General features: G+C 50.9%; 1 protein-coding gene across 1 annotated transcript; it reads right to left on the bottom strand.

Annotated features, from left to right (window-relative positions):
• Positions 1-340: 340 nt before the first annotated feature.
• C19H1orf216 (chromosome 19 C1orf216 homolog) lies at positions 341-6,415 on the bottom strand. The gene is made up of 2 exons (XM_038377263.2): positions 6,251-6,415; positions 341-1,773 (listed from the first exon to the last, which is right to left on the bottom strand). The coding sequence occupies exon 2, from the start codon at positions 1,758-1,760 to the stop codon at positions 888-890; it is 873 nt and encodes a 290-aa protein (XP_038233191.1). The 5' UTR covers positions 1,761-1,773; positions 6,251-6,415; the 3' UTR covers positions 341-887.
• Between the last annotated feature and the right edge of the window lie 5,986 nt (positions 6,416-12,401).

Genomic DNA, 12,401 nt, shown 5'->3' with positions numbered 1-12,401 from the left:
GTAGGCAGCTCGTCTGTGATAGACAGAGAGAGAGCTAAGGAGATGGGATGGACTCAGAGAGAGGTCAGGTTTCAGAGTAGCAGCCGTGTTAGTCTATATTCGCAAAAAGAAAAGGAGGACTTGTGGCACCTTAGAGACTAACAAATTTATTAGAGCATAAGCTTTCGTGAGCTATAGCTCACTTCACCGGATGCATTTGGTGGAAAAAAAATGAGAGAGAGGTCAGTAGATTGACAGTAGTAGACTATCCTTAGGGGTATTGTTATGATGGAACATTCCACCCAGAAATAACCCTCTGGCTAACTAATCAGATACGAGCTTTCTGACTGGCCTGTGCCAATTCACTAGTGACCCCAGGTCTCAGGTGAGATCTCCAGTGAGACTGGGGTCCTGGGAACATTGGTGAATCCTGGCTGCTAATCAGCTGGCGAAGGGTTAATGGTTTGTGCTAAAGGAATATGCAGCATGGGGGGGGGTTGGTTTGAGAAAGGGTTAATCAGGCTCATTTCAAATGGCACCAGACCCTCCTGTTCCTTGACTTCTCAGCCACTAGCTGGGGCACATTTCAGACTTTTCACTTGTGCTCTCAGCGAGAGTCATGCATGGAAATGGACGGCAACATGCTTCTAGCTACGTTGTTCCCGCTCATAAATACCATCTGGCGTTCATCAGGTTGGGTGTCCTCAAGCTTCACGAAATCCCTGGGTGCACAAGACAAGAGCATCTCATGCCCACCTCCCGTGCAGAACCTGGGAGCTGACTGCAAAACTCAGTGGGGCCCAATCCTGGATGCTGTGCTCAGACGAAACAACTGGTTAGAGCCGGGTAAGGATTGGGCGGGCGGGGGTGGGCAGATCTAACTGTGACAGATGGGGGATGAGCCTCTTTCACAGGCCAGCGTGAGCCAGTGCTTTGGAGCACACCACACCCTGCTGGATGTACCGGAGGAGCTCTTTGCGGTTGTCCAGGATGGTGTCGAAGCTCTCCTGCAGCCGGTTCTGCTGGTCCGCCACTTTCTGCTGGAGGCCGCGGATCCAACGCAGAAGGGCCAGGCGCCGATACATCACCAGGTGGATGTGGTGTTTCTCCTTCTCTCGCTCCTTGTATCTCATCTTGTCCTGGAGGTTCTGGAAGGCCTCGGCCAGCACCGGGAAGACCGTGTCCAAGTTGGAGGAGTTTTCGGGATCTGCGTCGGACACCTGAGGCGCTGGCTGGTTCCTCGGGTCTTTGGTGGCGGCAGTGGGTGCCTCCCAGGCATTGCCGGTGCTACTGTCGGGGCTGTCAATGCTGAGGGAGCTGCTGGCATAGCCATTGTCCTCTAAGGGGGAGCCAGCCCATTTTTCACACTCTTTGGCCATGTCTTCGGTAGCCGCTTTCTCCTTCTCGGCGCCACTGAGCTCGGCTCCCTTGTGGGGGCTGCGCACGTCCTCCTCAGAGAGGCCCAGCTTGTCTGATTTCAGCCTTCGGGGAGCATCCCTAAACCTGCCCTGAGCTGTCTGTCTCTGCATTAAGAACACCAGATTATCGGCTGTTAAACAGGCTGTGTTTTCTATCTGGCCAGAGCCCCCCTCCATCCGGGTCCCAACCACCACCTGGCTCCAGTTCTTGTTGCTGTCGTACCCTTCTGCCACAAAGTTGAAATTCTTGTCCTGCCTGAGCTCCCGTTCAGCGAGGAAGGCCATGCCCAGCGTGGGGTCCCGCTTGCCCTCATGGAACGGAGCATTCAGGGGGACGTCTGGCTGGCACACTGCAAACATCATTCCACCCTCCCGGCTGGGAAGAGAGAGAGAGAACTGATGTGAAGGAAGGATCTTGGTCTGAGTTCCCTGGGTCAGCCTGGCCTCCCAGCTCTACCGTTCCCCAGCTTCTAACTCTCCTGAGCTCAAGGGACCTGATTCTGCTCTGCTTTGTCACTGCAGTAATCCCATTGACTTTAGGACAGTTACTCCAGATTCATATCAGCATGATTAAGAGGAGAAGTAGGCCCAGGGGACTGACGTAAGCACAAACCAGGGAGGAAAGAGAGGAGCGTCTGGTCTGGTCTTGAATGGGATGGTACCTTAAGGTGGAAACAGGTTGATATGGCCTAAGATGTAATGTGTAGCTTCTAGCCTGAAGTCTGGGGGCTTGTGGGATTTTGGTTGGGCCCATGGTAGCATTAGGGGACAAATGTAAACTTCAGATCTGGGTCCTAAACTATGTAGAAGCTCGGATCCCAGGTTTTAGGTCTGGCCCATTTCTGGAATGGGAATAGAATGGTAAGCCCTAGCAATGTATAGGGTATTGTAGTACAATAACATAGGACACAGTCCTTCCCATGGACATTGATGAGAACAGGATCGGGCCCCTAGTTTGGCCTGGCAAGGTCTGTTTGATTAAGGTCTGGTAAAGTGAGATAAGATAGTGGTGCAATGCCTTGTCTCAGTGCATCAACATTTGGCTCCGGCACATGCTGCACTCACACTCTGGCCCAGCAAATATTAGAATAAAAGATCCCCAAAGTGTTTAAAACCTTCCTGAGCTATTTCTTACGGTGGTGTCACGGGATGCAGTGGAGCTGGCCGTTTCTGACTCCCCCTGGTGGCAAGGTGAGCTCCTGCTCCCCTGTCTAAGTGGATGAGGGGAAGTCTGGTTTATATAGGGAGGTCGGAACAGAGCCAGGCAGAACAAAAACCTTAATTTCTTGTCAGGAACCCTCAGTGGTCTGGCCACCTTGGGCCCAATCCTCAACTAGTGTATGTTAGCACAGCCCCGTTGGCTCTGGCGATTGACACCCGCTGAGGATCCAGCCCCACTGTTAGCAGAGTGGGGGAACTGGTTGGATGAAATGAGAACCGATGCAAAACTTTGCCCAAGCTCCATTCAGATCCTGCATCCCGAATTGTTTGAAAACGATTGTGGCATAAGAGGTTTTTTTTCCCCTTTTCCTTTTGCATTTTTGCGGTCTTCCCCTAGAAAGCAGCTCCTCTCAAGGAGTTTCTGGGCTACTTTAGTAAACCCAGGAAATCCTCAATAGTTTGTCATCCAATCCCAGGGTCAGATTTTCAGCTGGTATCAATCCAAGTAACTCCATTGAAGTCAGTTTAAACACTACCCACGCTTTCCTTAGCTTCCTGTACTAAACTGAAATGTAGAATTACTATGGGCTCTTGTCCAGCTGTCATGTTCCACCTCAGAGGTGGCTGCTTGTAAGTAATAAATGAAGTGAATTCTGTGCATGCAACAGTTTGTGAGGGACTTTGGAAGGATTTGATGCTATAGAAATCTTGAGATGTGATATTAGGTTTTGATATTATTAAATGAGTCAGTGGTTTAACCCTGTTTGCCCTAACGAGGGGCTTTATTGAATCATTCCCCAGCTGACTGTGCCACCTTTCCCCCCACCCCCCCGTGATTGAGTGATGGATTCTTGTTCCTTCTCTGCTCAATGAAAGTGCTGAAAGGACAGCGACACTTTAAATGACTTGTGTGATTCCGCCAAGCAAAGGGACATGTCTGATCTGATACGTAGCAACATTCTGTCTAGATTAATCTCCCAAAATAGGCATCTTCTAAGACTATACTTCTCCTGCACCAATCGGAAGCAGGAGATAAGTCTTTTAAAGAACTGTCTGATACAGGAGAAAAGTGCTGGAAACATAAAACAGTTTACAAATACATCCCTGCTACCATCTGTAAGTGAGAACTACAGATGATTCTACATAATCATGGGATTAAAATCACTTTCCTTTAAAGACTTTCTTTAAAATGTGTTCAGCTTCCCAGATGCAATTCCATAGGATCCCATTAGATTATTTTAATAAGGTCTCTGCTGATTTTGATTGGTCTGTTTGATTTTAAATAATGGGCCAATAGCCCTCCCAAAACCAGTAGCCCCAATAGACCTGTTCCTTCATTACAAAACCAAGTTGCAAACTGGAACTAGTAAAAAAAAAATTAATTAAAACTTTGACTAGGGCTCTGAGTAGAGATGGATCCAATCTTCCAGCTTCATCACAGTGCAAAAGAAATTCACCTGCAGGAAAATCCAGGGGAATGCGATCACAGTTTTAAAGAAAGAAAGAGCGTGGCAGACCTTTCTTTTTATTAAAAAGTTGGTGATTGAGCAAAGGAAGAACTAATCCTGGGTAAGAAATAACTGGGCAGGCTTTGCCCACTTAGTCCTGCCCTGGTCAATATCACTGGTATTTAGTAGGCCTCACAAATATGGCATTTTTTGTTTATCCTTGTCATGTCTCAGTGAGGGAATGGCAGATCTAAATGTCTGGGTATTTAGAGACAGGATAATAGTCCCCCTAGTAGATCATATCTAGGGGCTAAAAGCCACATGTTTCCCTTCAAATAAAATGAGCATTTCCGCCCCACCGCCCCGCCAACAAAGAAAATCATTTTCCCGCTCTGCAATAGTCCAGCATTTAAAGCTCTACTCTGGGATGCAGGAGACCTGGGTTCGGACTTTCTAGGTGATGTTGGGCAAATCACTTCAGGTGTGTCTACGGGGGATACAAGCCCTGCAGCTTGGCCGCAGCTGGCCCAGGTCAGCTGGCTCACGCTAAGGGGCTAAAAATTTTGTGTAGACGGTCGGGCTGGGGCTGGGGCTGTTGGACCTCACGTGGGTTGAGGGTCCCAGAGCCCAGCTCCAGCCCCAGCCCAAACTCTGTGCAGCAATTTTTCAGCCCTGGAGCCTGTCTCACAAGCCCAAGTCAGCTGACCCAGGCCAGCTGCGGCCATGCTGCAAAGCTTGTCTCCTCGTGTAGACGTACCCGTTGTCTGTCCAGGCCTCAGTTCCCATCTGTAAACTGGGGATCGTTGAACTTCCTTCCCTCCCAGGGGTGTGGTGAGGGTACATACGACAGCAAGGGCCCAGCAGGCCTGAATCTCGTCTACTGTCCCTCAGCGTGGTCACTGACACCTGTGCAAAGCAAGGGCCAAATGTACCCTCTGCGGTAAGGGAGTGGAGAGCTCTGACTGACTGGGAAGCACCTGCTCTGCACCAGGGGAAAGGTTGACTCGAGGGAGAGGGAAGAGGGTATCACAGTTACTGCAGGTTTGGACCCTCGCTGCACGATAGTCCTGATCCTTTTCCCATTCACGCTAGTGTAAATCAGAATTAGCACCATGTAAGACAAAAGAGCGATGCTGGTGTAAGACTGATTAAGGGAGAGGAGAATCAGGCCCATTTGATGGGCTACCAGGAAGGGGTCACCCACTCACCTGCCCTGCCTGTTTAATTTTTGATTCCGGCATGGTTGCTATGGCAAGGTTTCCATGGCAAGCAGAGACGTGTGTGTGTGTGAGTACGCACACCGCATCAGAGAGCACAATGTGCTGTGCTGGTAGCATGTGATGGCTAGTGCCCAGAGGCGCAGAAGAGATCTGTGCTGAACAATCCTGCCACAGAGATGGAGGGGGAGTCACAGAGACAGAGGGATCCCAAGGCCCCTAAAGCCCTGCCTTGTGGGATGTCTGCAGGGGATCCACGTCCTTCCCCTTCCCTCCCTCAGCTTGAAAAAAGCAATTGCTGGTTCCTCTCCCCAAATCACACTGCTCCCTGGACTGGCCAGCTCTGTAAGCCGCTTAGGGAAAAGGCAAGGGAAAGAGATACCCGGAGAGGAGGAAGGGAACAGGCTTTTAATGTGCATGATAATCTCTGCAGAGGGAGGGAGGGGGCAACTGAACAGATGTGATCAGGGATTTTGAGACTGCTGGATTCAATGCCCCAGCACACGCCCACATGGCTATAGACTTAGCCTGGATACCCAGCCATGGCAGAGTGCCCTGTACAATCTGACAGCATCATAGCATGCCCAGCCCTTGGCTATTCAAAGGGGTCGGGGGGGAATGGTTGTGCTCTGTGTGTGTGTCATAAGGTGTTGCCTGTCTCAGCCCTAAAATGGACCTGAGCAAAACCCTTCCCCGTGCAGTACGGCCCCTGTGAATGAAATCAGAGAGTCAGTCAGCACATGCACACACACACGCCCACCCAGAGATCACGAATTGGGGCATTGGCACCATCAGCGTGGGGGGCAGGATGAGGAGGTGCTGTTGCTTTTAGATCCCTTTAAAGCTGCTAATTACAATGAGAGAAATAAACAGCCCCCCTCGAAGGGATCCAAATGTGGCAACAGGCATAAGCTGTCCACCCTGACCCCGGCACCCAGGGAAGGAGGTGGCTTCAACCCTTGGCACCAGCCTGTCTCTTGCATCATTCCAAATACCCCCAGACCCCCAGTGTACAGCTGACACTCACCGATGGAGCCTTGGGAAAGTGAAGGGGGATTTTCAGGCTGCTGCTCCTGCTGCTGCTCCTGCTGCTCAGCTGGAGAGAACGGAAATAGACCCCTCCACGGCAGCAGGAAAGCGTCATGTACTGCACACTTCCGACAGCAGTGAGTGCTGCCGGCAGCACTGTGTCACAGGCTGATCAGCAGCCAGGCAAGAAATGCAAAGGCACCACCAGGAGCCACCTTAACACAAACCCCAGTGCTGTCAAGGGGGTGTGTGTGTGTGTATGTTCCTTCAGAGATGACACCAAATTCCCTGCCGAGGATAAAAATCCTCCAGGAGGAGCCATTAAAGAAAAGGCAGAGACGCTCACACAGGGATGAGAAGCCCGTATTATGCCACGCTGGGTTTGATTGGTCTAAGCACCAGCTTTAAACTGTCTACAGTCTGAGGCACCATAGGTTCAAATCCCCACAGAGGCAGCTGTTGGGAGCCCCACTGGAGACCCGTGCAAGGGCTCTGATTTTCAGAGGGCAGGTGCTTGGTGCTTTATGAAAATCTGGCCTCTTTCAGGTGGCTCCAGTTAGAGACCAGAAATCACTAAGCCGCAGACAGGCCAACAGATTGCTGAGACTGTGGTGCCCTGGGGGCAGGGACTGTCCCTTTGTTCTGTCTGTACAGCGCCTAGCACCATGGGGCCTTGGGCTCTAGGACTGTGGTGCTATCACAATGCAGATAATAACAATGATGGTAATAAATTCCCACTGTCGGTCTCCCTAGCACCTTTGCAGAAAGTGAACCCCAAAGGCATGTGCAGCCACAGGCCAGTGAATTGGGTGAAAACACTGAAGAACATTCACCGCACCTCGTCTGCTCGTCTCTAACTACTTTTCATGAGCTAAAAGGTTGAGTGGGGCCCATCCTCCCTCTGTCCCCACGGCCCACCCAGCTGGCTTTGAATGACCCTGTCTTTTGCAGGAAACCCTCTGTAGCCCTTTCTTTCCATCCTGGGGCTGGGGAGTGGGGATAAATAGTCTCTGTTGAAGGTGGCTACTCATTCTGCTCCTTGTTTCACTGAGACCTCTATGCCGCTCCAAGGAGAGGACAGAAGCTCTGCTCCTTTGTATCATTCTGTGCAGTTGGACAACATGTTGGTTAACATTCCAGCTGCTCTGGCGCTCAGATACCATGGTGATGGGCGCCGTGCAGGAACCTGTAGAGAAAAGAACTGTTCTGGGACCCCAGCCACGGTTGCACCTTGTTGCTGTGGGCCGGGGCTTTTGGGTAATTTCCAAATGCGAGGCACTGCACTGAGATGCTCCAGGGGAACCCTGGGCATCTGCAAGACTGCTGCAGATGGTGCCAATGGGGCTGGACCTGAGCTACAGGGCCTTCTGCCAGGAATTGCCTCCATCCGTGAGGGTGTGAGGTGCTGTGGCCACATCACAAGCTCAAGGCTTTCCCACTGGGAACAGAGACAACTGTGGCGCAACCAGCTTCTAAGGCATGGATGCTGCTGGCAAAGGGACGCCGTGGGGTCAAATCCCAAACACAGTGTATAGCCCCAGAGTGGGTGGGTGGATGCCCCCCCCCACAAGGACAAGGATAGGATTCCTGGGTTACACTTGGCAACACTTAGTGTGCTGTGCTGATAATGTCTCCTTAGGTTTGTATGTGCATGTATGGCGCCTGCTTGTGTGTTTTGGGGGGTGTGTGAGTATGTGTGTGAGATGATGAATCTCACACAGCAATACACTGAAGAGCAGACCTCAGAAACACAGCAACCACACTCCACGCACACCCCTGCCCAAGGGGTTCCCAGACTCCCCCACATTACCCGCTTCTCAGCCCATCATCCACCCTGCGGCCAATGGGGAAGGGGGAGCTATGAAAGCCGCTCTCTCAATAGTCCTCTTATTGGGCTGTGCAGGACTCGGGTGTCCTGAAACTTTAAAAAATAAAAGAACTAGCACATCAAACAACTGCAGTGAATGCGATGCCTGGAGGGGAGAGGGTCACATGAAGCACCACCAATGCTTTGGGGATAAAGGGCCGTTGTCAGCACCCAGTGCGTGATCAAGAAGGGCTCTGAATGGCTTGGAAGAATCCAGCATGTTAAGCAAGAAACATGAGATTTGGTGGCTGGAGAGACTTTTTGGTGGGGGGGGGCAGGCTGGGAAGGTGTCGTGCTTCACAGGAACACAAGGGGGGCTTGTGCTAGATCCCACTGTGTAACACCCCATCCCACTTAACCCTCTGCCTGCTTGTCAGTTTAGAGTAGAGACTGTCTTCTTCTTCTGTGTCTGTGCTGCAACTAGCACAGAGGGGTCCTGCTCGGGGACTGGGGCTTGCAGGTGCCCTGAAATGCTGTAACAACAAGCTTTTCAGAGCAGGGATGGTCTCTGATTCTATGTTTGTACAGCACCCAGCACCATTGGCTTCACAGGGGTCTCTAGACATGACTGGAGTACAAATAATAGGAGAAAACAGCATGGCCCACCCCAAGCGCCCAAGAGTCATGAGTCAGTCCCCCCAAAATAATGAGATTTAACAAATAACCAGGGCGGGGGTCTGTTTATTGGCCTTCTGGTCTTGGCATATATAGGGGTGTAAACAAATGGCCTCTTCCTGGGCACCCCCTTGTGACCTCACCTCAGGGTGCCTCCTGAGAGCACAGTAAGTCCAATACAAGCATGTCCTCAAATCAGTCCTAGATTATTAACCGAAATGCAGTGCAAGAGTCCCAAGGCACAACGTCGTCCATGTCAGGCCCATGTGCTGAATCTGTAAAAACATGGCTCTGTTCTCATCACCCTGGTGTCTTCGGCCAGTCTTGGACTCTCCCAGCCATCCTCTGTCCCTCCACCAGGACAGCCACCCCAGCCCTAACCCCGCTTCCCAGTGGGACCCTCAGAGCCTCTCCACTGGGAGCCTCTCCTGGTTCCTCTGGGATGCCCAGGAGATGCCCCTCAGCTGCTTCCCTCCTCGTCCTCGGGCCCTGCAACTTACAGCCAGCAGGTTCCTTCTGTTGCTCCTTCCGACTTTCAGCAGTGCCCCAGCCCTGGCTCTCCAGTTTGGGGACCCCAGGCAGAGGCTGCTACACTCCTGCTTTCCAGCCCTCCCCAGGAATTGCTCTTCCTCACAGAGCCAGTCTGTTCTCAAGTCACTCTCAGGCCTCGGACAGCTTCCCAGATGCTGCCCTGCCCTCTTCATTGGCCCAGCAGGGAGCCTGGCCTGGACCCGGAGAGCTGAGTCCAATTTCCTTTAGTGGGCTAGCTACCCTGCCACAAGGGCTCATGTCATCAAATTTTTCTCTGCAACCAAGCGTGCCAGAAACTTTCATTTTTTTAAAATAAAAATGGAAAGTCTCATCTAACCACCTGGCTCCAGGGGCTGGGGCTTCAAGAAACACACCAAATAATGCAAGTTGCATGATAAAACAGTAAGAGCTGGTGACAGGGCATAAATCGTTGTTAAAGAAATAGGTTGTTCTCCTCTGAACATTATCTCCACTTAACAGCCCACAGGCCATCATCTGCCTGTTCCTCACTGTCACCGACAACACACAGAGCATTGCACGGCTATGCAGACAGCGTGATCCTTTACCTTTTCCAGCCACTCTCCACACCTCTCCACGTCACTAGCTGCTGTTCTACACAGGAGGTTGTCAGTCACTTTACATCATGCTAACCATAGCATAACAAGCCAACAGGGTTTGCCTGAAATGCCCTACCCAGATACCAAGTATCAATCCTGCTGGGAGAAAGCTGAGTGGGTTCTGCTGATTCATTGAATGAAGCAATTCATTGCCTACACTGGTATAAGGCACCAGGAGGGTCTACCTGTGGAGTGAGGATCTAGGCTGTGGGCAGAGCAGTCCCAAGGGAGGAGCCCTAAGAGCAGCCCAGTCTGGGTGAGAAAGTTTGAATCTTATGTTATCTTATGATTCGTTGTTAATGAACTGATCCACAAGACAGGGGTGAATTTGCATGCGGTAAGTGGGTTATGTTTCTAAAGCAGGAAAGACACCTGCTACTCACACACATATTAGCTCTTCCCACTCCATAAAGTGTCCAGGGCAGGTCAATCTGAATGTTCCCAGGCCTGGTGAGACTATGCTCCACTTTGAATTGATTTAAGTCTCTCCCATCCCGAAACCACCCCCAACATTTTGCTCTTTTCCTTTCAAAGACACTGGTGATTTTGCAAGCCTAGATTTATTGATTGATTTACAAAGTGAATCACGGGGAAAGTTTGCAGCCGTTTCACCTTTTCAAACTTAATGTCAGACTAGAACTGTGCTTTCCCCACATAAACCATGGGATTATTGTATTCCTAATTGAGACCAAGGTAGCACTGGCCATTTACCGTTAAAAAGATCCTGCTCTCTCGAAAAATTTATCACTAAAACCCATCCACCCACCCAGATTTAACAAATCCATCCATTTGCAGCTGGTGGGTAACTCCGCTGTACCAAGCTTCCCTGGTTAGAATTGAGCCCTGTGGCAGAATGAATTTCATGTATATTGTCGGTAAAAGATGTGGCTTGAAAGCGAGGTCCTATTTCTCCACACAGCAGCCTGCCCTGCACAACCCTAAGTAAATGAATCAAGGCCTCTCCCCTCCTAAAGGGGACACATCTCCATGGCCCATTATTGGCTATATCACAGTGTAACCTCAGAGTCCCTACCACGCTCGGTATTATACATACGGTTAGTGAGAGAGAGATTCCCTGCCACACACAGTTGACAGTCTGGATGGATGTGAAAGGGGGAATCAGAGGTGAAGTGATTGCCCAGGGTCACACAGCCGGTCAGTGGATGAGCTGGGAACAAAACTCAGGTACCCTGACACCTGCTCCAGCACCGTATCCCTAGACCACACTGCCTCCTCACAGATGGGAAACTGAGGCAAAGGGAGATCAAGTGACCTGCCCAGAGTCACCCCAGGAGTCTGTGGCAGAGCCAGGAACTGAATATCCTGAGTCCCTGCCCAGTGCCTTACCCACAAGCTGCTTTCTTATTCCACAGCCTTTCTGCTGAGCCTGCCAGCCAGTGACAGTTACAGTGCTGGTTTATGGGATGCAACCACCTCCCCCGCTAGGAAACGGGCTGAGAACCCACCATGACTGAAATCCATAGACAGCCCTATTGCCGCCCCGGCTGTTCAGAGGCAGGCCGCCGTATGGAGAGATGCTGCCTATCCAGCCACAAACGCGGCACACAGCAGAATGCGGCAAGATGCACGGAATTCCTTTGTGCATCTGCTACAAAACCAAATCTTTGGCTTTTCAGATCAAAGTCCCTCTCGTGTATTGATGTCGGATCTGGGGCTGCCTTTGCTCCAGAATTTCACCCTCCGGGAGGAGGGTAAAGTCTAGACCTGCACTCCAGATCTTGCAGAGGTAGCCTTCTCTTTTCAGTAAGAGGAAGATCATAGAGGAAACCCAAGTTCATGGCCAGGAAGCAGGAAAAGGGGGAGGGTCTAGGGCAGGGGGGATGCAACACACTGATCTTCTAAGAGGAAGGAAGAAAATTGGGTTGGGGTGGGGGGAGGGGATTTAGTGCTGAATTTTAGACTTGCTTTCCCCTCCCCCTCCAAATCCCACTTCAGAAGCAAATTAAAAACTATCCCTACAGGAAATTGAAAATCATTTAAAAGACTCTGAGCAGAAAATCTAATGAGCTGGATTTTCAGAGCTAGATTTTCTGGAGGAGATAACTCAGTGCATTCTGGGGTTCGACCGAGGGGGGTAAGGAGACTGAGTGAACTGTCCAGTTATATTCTAGGAATGACTCGACATAGGTCTGGTGGATAAAGCAGAGGACTGAGAGGCAGGACTCCTGGGTTCTTTTCCTGACTCTGCCTTTTGCTTTTTATACCAAGGTATTGCTGTGGCACCTCTGATCTCAATACAGGCCCAAATTTTCAAGAGTGCCCTCTAATTCTGAGCGTCTCAGCTGTCACACGCCCTCCTTGAGACACCAACAGCCTGATTCCCGGGGTGCTGAGCATCCACCGCTCCACGAGCCGCAAAGCCCAGAGCACATCTGATTTCTTGTGAAAGCAGGGGAAGGATCTGAAAAATGGCAAGACACAACACTGACACTGGAAAACTGGCCATTTTGGAACGCTGCCGATTCTCTTTATATCGGTCCATTTTTCATCAAAAACTC

This window comes from Dermochelys coriacea, chromosome 19, assembly GCF_009764565.3.
Source record: "Dermochelys coriacea isolate rDerCor1 chromosome 19, rDerCor1.pri.v4, whole genome shotgun sequence".
NCBI lineage: Eukaryota > Metazoa > Chordata > Testudines > Dermochelyidae > Dermochelys > Dermochelys coriacea.
Note: the sequence above shows the minus strand (reverse complement) of the source record. Positions and strands in the feature narration are given on the sequence as shown.

What these genes read in the sequence shown, in the direction of transcription:
- C19H1orf216 (XM_038377263.2), bottom strand. Translation starts at nt 1,760, where the DNA reads ATGATGTTTGCAGTGTGCCAGCCAGACGTCCCCCTGAATGCTCCGTTC.